The sequence below is a fragment of the Centruroides sculpturatus genome, unplaced genomic scaffold (genome assembly GCF_000671375.1).
Source record: "Centruroides sculpturatus isolate CEXI.00-Female unplaced genomic scaffold, Cexi_2.0 scaffold855, whole genome shotgun sequence".
NCBI lineage: Eukaryota > Metazoa > Arthropoda > Arachnida > Scorpiones > Buthidae > Centruroides > Centruroides sculpturatus.
In genome coordinates, this window is record NW_019385080.1 from 29,144 (window position 1) to 40,547 (window position 11,404).

The 11,404-nt window shown below is 30.1% G+C and overlaps 2 protein-coding genes across 3 annotated transcripts; both read left to right on the forward strand.

The window, feature by feature from the left end:
* Positions 1 to 211: 211 nt before the first annotated feature.
* On the forward strand, positions 212 to 7,426 carry LOC111634368 (protein MIS12 homolog). 2 transcript variants are annotated; one of them, XR_002758191.1, is made up of 7 exons: positions 212 to 616; positions 686 to 753; positions 824 to 922; positions 1,722 to 1,862; positions 1,954 to 2,074; positions 2,162 to 2,306; positions 7,369 to 7,426. XR_002758191.1 is itself a non-coding variant. In XM_023379131.1 (6 exons), the coding sequence occupies exons 1-6, from the start codon at positions 505 to 507 to the stop codon at positions 2,242 to 2,244; spliced, it is 624 nt and encodes a 207-aa protein (XP_023234899.1). In that variant the 5' UTR covers positions 214 to 504; the 3' UTR covers positions 2,245 to 2,529. The 2 variants fall into 2 exon arrangements, 1 of the variants encoding a protein (XP_023234899.1); XM_023379131.1 differs by lacking the exon at positions 7,369 to 7,426 and having other exon boundaries at positions 214 to 616; positions 2,162 to 2,529.
* An 83-nt stretch (positions 7,427 to 7,509) lies between these two features.
* Positions 7,510 to 11,380, forward strand: LOC111634367 (protein MMS22-like). Its single transcript, XM_023379130.1, has one exon. The coding sequence runs from the start codon at positions 7,536 to 7,538 to the stop codon at positions 11,100 to 11,102; it is 3,567 nt and encodes a 1,188-aa protein (XP_023234898.1). The 5' UTR covers positions 7,510 to 7,535; the 3' UTR covers positions 11,103 to 11,380.
* The last annotated feature ends 24 nt before the right edge of the window (positions 11,381 to 11,404 follow it).

Sequence of the window (11,404 nt, forward strand, 5' to 3'; positions counted from 1 at the left end):
AAAACAATAATCGATTAATAATTAAATTATAAATATGAAATAATTATCTTTTAATAAAAATAAAATAAAAAAATCGTCTAAAAAGGTTTCCAAATAAAAATCGAAAGTTTGATATTAACCCCCGAAAATTCTTGAGTTCCAAAGCAGTAGGTTGACATCGCTCCGGTAGGATTAATTAACCGCTCGGCTATTCGGCCGTTTTTTTTTTTTATTAAACTTGTATTTTAAAAAAAGTATATTTTAAGATAAACTTGTTAAATTACGGATAAAATTCGTGTGACTCCTTTTCAAAAATAATTGCTTCCATCCTGCCGACATAATTATATTTTATTGATAAATAATGATATTTTCTGAATTACAATTTTGTATATAAATCAATTAATTAAACAGAGGGATAAAATGTAAGAAGTCAGAATTTAAAATAGCATAAAATTAAAATTAATTTCAAAAAAGTTTTGCGATTTGGCAACACTAAAGATAAAAAGGCGGAAATTTTGATTCAAAATGGAAGATCTATCGAACTCTAATCTTTCGACATCGGTAATTCAAGAGTTTAACGAGGCAGAATACGAAGCTCAGTTTTTTGGCTTTCCTACTAGAGCATTTACCGATGGCAGTAAGTTGTGAGGTAATATCTCCTCAGAAATACACGCACATATTAATATACGTTCATTTCTTTTTCTAGTGTATAATGCGATTTATGATTACACTCGGAATTCGCTGAGCGAAGTTCAAGAACATCTCTCGCAGAAGGTAATGCTTTGTAAGAACTGAATAATTTTTGAATACGAGTTAAATATTTATCTGTTTGAATTATAATTAGTATGGCGATGTAATGACAGAAGAAGAGATTAAAGTCGGATCAGAGTCTATTCACCAACGTCTGACAGAATACTTAAATAAAGCCTTTGATAAATTAGAAGTAAGCAGATTTAAAAAAAATTAATTTAAGATAATATGACAAGAAAAATAAATGTGATGTAGTTGTTAATTTAATTAATTAATAATTAATGGGTAATTATCATGTTCTTTGAAACACCTAATTATTTATTTTGGAATTATCTCAATAATTTTATATCTATATTCGATGAATAATACAACATAATCCGTCCTACGGTAAGATATAAGCTCTGAATGAGGGGTTTTGCACTTCTGAGAATTGCACATCCCCTGTACCAGTAAAAAAGTCAAAGGAACCATACCCTTTGCAAGATATTCTCCTCCAAAGGTCAGTTTTTAATGTGTATTGGTATACTGCCTATTCTCCGTTCTCCATGTTGTCAAGGCGAGCCTTGACCAATGCTCTGCATGTAGTTGTGTGCTTCAGTGCTCACTGTTGCTTGCACGTCAATACCCGGGTGGGGTCGAGTACTCCGCGAACGGTCGAATGGGCTACTTGAAGCCGGTACGGTCGTTTGGTCTAAATGGTTAAACGCAATGGTCTTAGTGGAGTGATGCAACTTGCGATCTTGTGCAACCTGTTTTTGAGAGGGCATATCTCGGCAAGGGTCGTTTGTAGAGGTATGGTTCCTTTGACTTTTTTGCTCCTTTGGGTATGCTCTCCGGCTCTGATAAGGTCCCATCTGTCTCGTTTGGAGTTTGAATTGAGCCCATTCGACTTTGTTTATAAAGTAAACTTTGTAAACAAAGTGTTTACAACAATATTAAACAAACTTTTAGTTTCAGTTATTAAAAATAATTTTATCTTCTTTTCTATATAGGTATATTTAATGGCAAATGTTCTTCATATTCCTGAAAATGTAATTTTACCAGAAGATTCTGTTCATCAGAACTCTCATTCTGTTGAAGATCATAACCATCTCTCACAAGAAATTGAAACATTAAAACAGAAAATAATTCAAGTAGATTTTGCATTTTCATATTACTATAAGAGATAATCATAATAATAATTACCTAATAGCATATATGTTATTATTATTATTATTTTCTTAGAATCAACAAAAGAAAGCAATTTTAAAACAAGAATTAGATGACCAAATAGTTATGAAAGAGAAATTAAAAGAATTTTCTGATTATTTAGACAAAATGAAAGAAATTGCTAAATCTAATGGAAGTAAGTATTATTTTTAATTACTAATTTACATTTATATATTAGGAATGATTAAACATTATTTATTTATGAATATTTTGTATTTTTTAGTTGAGACATTTATGTTTGGAGTAAACAAAGCCAATGAACTTGCTACTGCTGTCATTTCATTGGAACAAGCATCGTTGAAGTAGATAAAATGAAATATTTTCCACTTCATCATCAGAATTGTATAAATAAAACTCTTATTTTAAATGTAGGTGAACAGACAGATACATATAAAATAAAATCTTCACAAAACTTATTCATGCAAGATATTAAACAGTATGTGATTGTGATATAAGAATTTAATCTTAGGTAGAATAATAATATTCTAAAAGCAAATGATGATAATTGTATTGTGTAATGTTCATTAAGAATTTTAACATTAGTTTATATATATCCTTTTTGCATATTTATGTCTGAAAATTGTTTATTAAATTATTGTATAATACATTATTTGATTAAAAATAAAATTTTTATATACTTTTATAAATTATATCTACTAGTTAGCTACATTTAAACTACTCAAAAGTAAAAAAAAAACTACACTGGATTAACATAAGAATTATTTTCATTTCATCCTCATTATTTAACACTCTTGTTTCTTTTTTTTAAACTGATATCTCAAGAATGCAAATTTTTCATCTTACACACTGCATTGTCTAAGTATTTGTCTTGACAAGAAAAAGAGGTATTCCATTGCAGTAATGATGGTATGGATAGTGTTTTATTCTAAAAATGCATTCTTTACACACTGGTAGTTGTGTAACATACTCAAACTAACTTTTCCAAATTCTTGATTTTATATGAAAAAAGAAATAAAAATATATGTACATAACAAGCCATGTATTTTCTTTTGGCAAAAGATAGCAAAACTTAAATGTCAAATTGAAACAAAAATGACCAATTAACAATATAAAAATGCTATACTTGTTCAAAATATGCATAAAATTAAACCAAACTTATCTTTGCCAAAAATTGAATTGATCACAAAAAGCAAGAAATGTTCATTTTGATAAATAAATCTACAATAGATCATTCCTAAGCAATATTTTTGGGAAGTGACTAAAAGGAAAATTAATAAGTAATTGAAACTAACTAGAAATTTAGATTAGTAATTAACTATTATATATTAACTACTGTCAATCTATAGTAATGAGTGTTGGATTCATTTTGTACAATTGTAATGTGTGCAAAACCTATGAGCGGGATACTGTCAAATACCTTCCTGTAATTTATGTATGGCATGTATAGTTTTCTGTTTGTGTGCTTGTAGAATGACAAAATTTATAAGTAACTTTTTTCCATCTCATGTGGTTTATACAAAAGCATTTTTGTTCTACATGATATGTATATTATGTTTGTAATGCATGAAGTGAGAATTTTGTAGTGTAGGGATGTATTGGTCTTTTGTGTTGGATCTCTGGTATAGTCATTTTTGGGTTTCATGTATGTGATACCCTATGTAATAAATTTTGGCATGTTATGTGGATTGTTTGTGTATGTAAAATGTTTGGTGTAGAGTTTGATCTTCCATGTGATCTAGTGTTTCTGTGTTAGTGTATCTTTTATGCAACTTGTGTGATGAGATCAAGCATTGTTTGTGGAATAAGGTGGTTACGTATAATTGTTTTCTGATCAACAACTATTTGTAACAGTGAGATATGGGTATATTTTTGTATGAATTTGTTATGTATCTGCATACTGTCATATCTATCTCATGTTTTGTATCAGAGTACAAATGATTTCATTTCTTTCTTGAGTCTGCTTCATCTGCTGGCATGGTTTTCCTGCCTTGATGATCAGTTGCTGGACTGTTGCTGAAGCATTGTTGGCCTGATTAGTGGGCACTGTCCATTTTGTATGAGTGAGGTGGTGGCATTTATGATGCAGTAGCTGTATTTGGGTCAGTGCTGCATTTCTTACTGGTGGCCAAGGAAGATGCAAATTTTTTGAATATGAACCTCTACCTAATCTTTGAATAAGAACCTTGTTAATACATGACATATGTACTAACATCACACTGTAAACCTGAAACAACCACTTTTATTATCTCCACAGACATGGATGCTTATATACCTAAAGCTGGGTAGTTATAATTCAGCTGCCTGACATGAGAAACAGATATTTTGACAAACTATTTTGCAGACACCCATGGGTTAGAAGCTGCTTGTGAGCATACACACTGCTTTATTTTTCCCCATAGACTTTGCTGGTGTGGTTGGTCCTGCTGGAAATTTATAGTCTGCTAACATCACTTTATGGTTCATTGGAACTATTAAGCTCTCATTTCAACAAGATGAGTCATAGAGAGATTATTATTTTGTAAAATTTTCAAAATTCACAATATTGTATTTTTAATTTTATGTAATATTTCAATTTTTTTGTCAATTTCTAAGTTAGAGTCTATACTACCCAGTAATGCAGCCAGAAATTTAGCAAAGGGGTCAATTAACATGGAAAATACTGTAATTAAGAAATATTGGCTACTGTTGTTTGAATAAAACTGCAACGCAGAGTATATAAAATTATACGTTATATATTTTATTGAATGTGTTTGGTTCATATCAATCATATCTACTATAAGAATCATGCTGAATCACATAATTGTAGCACAAATACAATAATCACAATAACACTTCTTAAATAGTAATCAAATAATTTTAATTATATTAAATTAAACAAATTTCAAAAATAAATTATCGAAATTTTAGTCTATTTGCAATCAACAAAAACATTATTTTACTTAGAAAATGCTTATACAATTTTATTAATGTGATAATTTTTATATGTCTAAGATCTTAAAAACATAATTTTAAACTTATCAGCACTTAAGAATACTTTTAAATCTGTTGAAATGCAAAATCAAATGTCTCAAAATAAGAAAAATTGATGGTTTGGTACTGTATTTCAAAATCTGATGCACAGCATTATGACATTTGATTAATTACAAAAATAATCTTGGATATTGAAACACGCTTATTAACAGTTAAACGAGTTTTAAAAAACGATTTTGTAATTAACAAACATATTTATACATGTTACATTATTTATTTTTACAAGTAAGTTTACAAGAAAAGTTACAAAGGACAGTTGATATCTACCCTCCAAAATTAACAAATATACATAAAAACATGGAGAACAGTTACATAAAATTAAAAATACATTACATTATGCATTAATACAAAAGAGTATAAAAGTTCTTTGAAAGAATTTATTTTCGAAGAACTGACTTTCTTTGATGAGCTTTGTTGACCGCTTCTGGCATACAATAATTAACGATGCTACAGTGCGTTGTTCCAAAACATTTCTTCTTCCTAGATGGAAATAATTCAAAACACATAGGTCATAGGTCATAACTTATGAGTTATAAGGTATGACTTATAAATCTTAACCATATTTATATTGACGGCTGGATGGCCGAACAGTCAAGCAGCAGCCAACCGCTCTGGGGAACCGGAATCAAATCCGGACGGGCCGAAAAATTCCAGGAATTTTTCGGGGGGTGGTCCGTCCGGTATGTCTTTTCGTGGGTGATCCGTCTGCATATGTCAGACCTCATCCCTCACTACCCGGCCGCTGAAAACTGTCGTCCTCTTGACCGTCGCCCAGCTGTCTACACCCTTATGAAAAAGTTTGGATGTCATCTAAATTGTTATAATTTTTTAATCTCAGATGTTTTTGTTTGAATTAAAATGTTTCGGCGAGCGTAGGCTTTTTTATGTTTAATAAATACGATATTAACGAGCAATTATTTATTGTGACATCGTCGCAATGTCGGGCTGCAATTTTTAATTTATTTCATTTAAAATATATGCTTTTCACCTCAAATTAATACTGTAGTGTCTGATTTAAAATTTGCATATTCTACGGATATACAGTGGTGCCTCGTAGAATGGACGCTGCGAACAATGGACTTTCTGTTTGGCCGTTACGTGACTCGAGCAACAGACTGGCTGCGAACAACGGACTTTCTGCGAACAAGTGCGAGTGATGTTTCCACTCGTTTGCCGTTGCCAATGACAATCTGCTATTTTTATAATATATTAGTATTATTAGAATATATTAGAGAGGTTGAGGCACACGTTTTAAACGTGTAAACGTGTACGTGTGACGTTCGGCGCCGCTTTCCCGTAAGCCTAGAATTTTGACGATGGTGTTTGGAATGTCGAGCGTGATTCCACCGACTATCCAAACATCATTGTCAAACTTTTAGGCTTACGGGAAAGCGGCGCCGAACGTCACACGTACACGTTTACACGTTTAAAACGTGCGCCTCAACCTCTCTATTATTAGTATATCTGAAGTACAGAGCTCCCGTTGAGATTCGGCTTGCTCTCTTGTTTATTACGTACATCACCTCAGTGCAGGGGAGTATTTACATTTATTCAAGTGTTGTGCAAATCATGGCTTCTAAAAGAACAGAAAGGTGATTTCAATTGAAACAAAGCAAGAAATCATCAGAAGGAGTGAAAGTTGACAAAAATTTCCTTGTCAAATGGGAAGAGGTTCAGGAGTTTACCAACACTCATTATCCAAACAGAGCTGAGGCCAACAGGATCAACGATCTCTACAATGACACCATTGCCCGTCATTTTTGACAAGTATTGAAGAAGAGAGAGAAACAGACCACCTTGGACATGTTTTTCAAGAAGCCCGCTTGTCAAAAAACAAAGGATGGAACAAGAGGAGTTGACCCTGCAAGCTCCTGTAGCCTCTTCTAAATCTGACTCCGATTAAAAAACAATAAAAAGAGACTTGCTGCAATGTGTAAAAAGTCTGTATCTGTATGAATGTGTGAAAAAAGTATTCCTCCACCTCCTCACAACATCTGACTACCCGGCATAATTGGTGACTGCTCCATTTTCATTTTTTTATGGTACGGTTATTTTATGCTGCGGAACGAATTATATGTTTTAACATGTATTTCTATGGAAAAATGCATTGCGTATAACGGACGTGCACCTGGAACGGATTAAGTACGTTATACGAGGACCACTGTAGCTCGTAAATTTGACAGAGCATTTGTTTAATTCACAAACATGTAAACTATTTTATAATAAGAATAAACTTTTCTTTATTTGATCAAATAATTTTTAATTCGGAGAAATATTTATTTATCAGTAAATTTCTTACGTTCGTTTAGTGGAAATTAAATAAGTATCACACCAGATGGCGCAATTTAAAAACTATTTAGTACTATGTATCTTAAAATTTATTTATTGTAACTATTATTATTAAATAATTCTTTACACGTGATATTTTTAATTTATTAGAATCACACGAATCGAAGTCTATGGGAGATGATTAAACTCGACTAATAAGAAACGTTGGCGGTAAAAATCGACAATGGCGACTCTTGGTACATATGGTTTGCGATTCGTAAAGATAAGTTAAAATGTGTTTAAAATAATATATACAGATATTTGGAAAATTCGTAAAAATGGAGGGATTAACGAGTGATTCTGCAACTCTTACGCCTCCATCATCGCCTCCGTTGGAAGAATTCACTTCGAGAACATTTCGCTGTTTCTCTTGCAAAGGAACTGTAAATGTGACGAATTGCAATTTGAACGAAGAAGGTTATTTAAAAAGCGGTTATTTTAATAGATTATTAAGGAGCGAATTATATGATTACAGTAATGATGATGATTATTATGAAGTATTTGGAATGACAATAGTCAAATCATCTACCATAAATCATTTGGAATCAATCGTCTCAATGGCTAAAAAATACATATCTATGATGCAGGCTATTACTCAGCAAGTTTCTAAAAATTCTTTATTTGGTATAAATTCATCTGAATGTTTTCATATCAGAAAGAATTTCTTCCTTTTTTTACATCACGTGAAAGCTTTTGTTTTTAATTTGACTAGTTATAAATACAAATATTTATCATCATCTTCAACTTTCAATCTTCTGGATTTGTTGACAGTTCTTTTAAAAGAGTGGAGAGGATTGTTGATGTTTCTTGGCCGAATCAGTGATTTACCTAATCATGTCATTTGTTTGGGAGTATCTCAAAATGGCAATGCTTCTACTTCGGCATCGTATCATCTTTTTCATTTATATTTGGATATTTGGTGGTCGGCCGTTGAATTATTGTATGTTATAGATACTGTTGTGACAAAGAATAAGCTCGACCTGATGGTTGATTATTCGAGACCTTTAATACCTGGATGTGAAGATTTTTTTTCTCAGGTAATTTTACTACTACTATGGGATCTATGTTTTGTAGCTGTAAATTGTCATAATAATTTATTGCCATCTGATTATCAAACTGTAACACCATTTACATGCACCTGTATTTATGAAATTTGGATTATGATAATTCACTTATTGGATTATAGACAAAAACAAGAAAAGAAATGCTTTTGGAACCATATTCATTATTTGTTTCAAAGAATATTATCACTGTCTTTACCTAATGTGGACAATGATGATATTCTTCTAGATTTATTTATTTTAGAACCTGAATCATTTAAGAGTACTAATCCTATTGGATTTTGTATGTGGTTATTGACACATATCACATCTTTACATAAATATGATTCTACTGGTAATTATATTTTAGATATTAAAATTCAAAGAAATTATTCTAGTATTCAAAGTTTAATAAACTTATCATTATCTGCTCATTTAGAAAAAAATGATGATGCACAAATATGTTGCATTCTTCATTGTTGTCATATAATGTGTAGCAGTTGGGAAACAAATATGGACGTTATTCTACCTATAATTGATTTTTTTTTGAAGAAAATTAATGAGTCTTTTCAATTAAAGTTTGGTATCCAATCAATGGCTTTTACGAACAAATCAAGTCAGCTGTGGTTAGAAGAAATTAAAGAAATAGTAAATAATAAGGATAAAATAAAAACGTCGGATACAATATTTCAAATATTTTTACGTCTTCTAAGTTTACAATTAAGCAAAATTGGTAGTGATAAGAATAATTATTGGCGACAAATTAAAGGTAGAGTATACAGCAAATTTCATTCTCGTCGAATGAAAGAACTCTCAGAAATAGGAATTTTTAATTGTTTTACATTATTTCTTGTTCTTGCTGACACTACGGATTTATCAGATATTAGTTCAAAATTGTGTGATTTAGCAGTCACAATTCACAAGGGTAGTATGGGAGTTAATAAAGAAATGATTTCTTGGAAGGCTATATTCACTTTGATGGCAATATATCAGGAACGAAATATCGACATCTCACCTTTAACAAACAATATAAGTGATCACTTTAATCAAGTTTGTATTAATTTCAGCCAAAATGAAAATCAGCATTCACTTATGTTACTCATTAATACATATTTTGAAGGTGTTCAAAATGTAATACATAATAGTGACTCATTGACATTATCTGAATATCTACTTTTTGAAAAAGGTTTAGATATTCTTTTATCTAAATGTAAAGGGAATAGTCTTGGGCCATTATTATCAACAATTGAAATTGTATTGAAAAAACTTTACTTGATTTTCCAAACAAACAAATGTCCAAATATAATATTTACTAAATTTCAATCATCCATTCATGATCATTACGTTAAAATTTTTAATATGATATGTGAATATGTGCTTCCATTTCTGTATGGACATGCAATTACTCCCTCACCTTTACCTCAGACTGCATTGATTACCTCTACTTTAACTTACTTTTCATTTTTGCTAAAAATACCTGTTTTAAATAGTAAACTTAACTTTTCAGAATTATTTAACTATTTTGGATCAAATTTTAAAATTAATGCAAATTTGATATGTGATTATTTATGCATAATCTTAAAAGAGAAAGAAATTTTAGGTTCTTTTACTACAGTTCAATGTAACATTGTTATCAGATCATGGTTCCGTTGTTGCTTATGTATTATCCCACCATCAAAAAAAATGCAAGAATTTACTCGGTTATTAACTTCATTGCCACAACCATCTAATTTTTTAAAGCAAATTGATTATCATGGTGAAAAGCATGATGAGTTATTTATTCACTTTTGTTGCAAATTTCCTAATTTTTCAACAGAAGAAAAATTAGTATTGAAAAATATTTTACAGTATGCTTTACAAGATTTTGTTTTATCATTGACAGTTTTGTTAAAGACTTCTGCTAATATTTCTAGAGAAATGATTTCTCATATTTATAATTTATGTAGTCCTCTTGTTGAACATTGTGCCCCAGTTTTATATGTAAAGTCAAAGCCAGATTGCATATTACCAACTTTAATAGATACTGTCATACTTCCACATGTGATTTATGTCAAAAATAAAGAAGTACCTTCTGTTCTACTTGGATCTATTGAAGAACATATGGCATCATTTGTACGAGGCTTAACAAAGATTAATTTTTCTACTGATCCATATTTACAGAGGAAATTAAAGGACATTGTCATCCAATATTTGCCTCGATTTTTAATAAAATGTGATAAAATAAATCTTACTGCAAAGATTCATCCTTTGCTTAAAACTTTAATACAATTGCCTTCTACAGTTGCAGATGAATTTATGGTGTTTGTAATTGAAGTTATAAGAGATCATTTTGTTAAAAGAGGAAGCAGTTCTTATCAACATTTTTCTTTAAGTATTCTTTTTCTTACCGAACTTTTTAATTTTATAAATTTCACACAGAAAAAGAATTTAATATCAAAGTTACTACCATCGTTTTTGGATCAATTACTATTAAATGAAGATAATTTAACAAATCAACAATTAATGGAATTTATTTTAAAAATGATTAAAACTTGTGAAAACGAACTTGGTTTAGATTTCAGGACTGATTTTTTGTTACCTTCTCTACAAACATTTTTACAACATAATCTACCATGGAAGACAAATCGTGTCTTTAAACTGATGCACGATTTATCTGGACAATTTCCTAAGCTTTCTACAGATTTGATTCCTATTTTATTAAAGCAAGTTCAGATAATTGAAAAGAAACGAGGTGTTGGATTAGATCAATCTTTAAGACAGGGACTGTCATTAATTATTAAAAAATTAGAAGATAATAAATCATAATTATACTGTATATAAATAATAATTGAACTGTTTGCTATTTTTCTATTGAAAAACAGATGTAAATATTTATCAATATTAAAGATTTTTTAGTAAATGTTTGTTTAATAATTTTACTTAGAAATCTGAAAATAGGAAAAGAATGAATTACTTTTGTAAACCATATTTTATATCTTTACTGTATAATACTTTACTGTTTAATACTATTTTGTATAAAATCATAGACAATAGTCTCAATAGAAAAATGAAAAGTTGATATATATATATATGTATATATATGAACAATGTGGTTGTTTTAAAATTAG

Coding starts and splice junctions, on each gene's coding strand:
- LOC111634368 (XM_023379131.1), top strand. CDS start 505: ATGGAAGATCTATCGAACTCTAATCTTTCGACATCGGTAATTCAAGAG. Junction 1,863..1,953: donor TAAAACAGAAAATAATTCAA/GTAGATTTTGCA, acceptor TTATTTTCTTAG/AATCAACAAAAGAAAGCAAT. Junction 2,075..2,161: donor AATTGCTAAATCTAATGGAA/GTAAGTATTATT, acceptor TGTATTTTTTAG/TTGAGACATTTATGTTTGGA.
- LOC111634367 (XM_023379130.1), top strand. CDS start 7,536: ATGGAGGGATTAACGAGTGATTCTGCAACTCTTACGCCTCCATCATCG.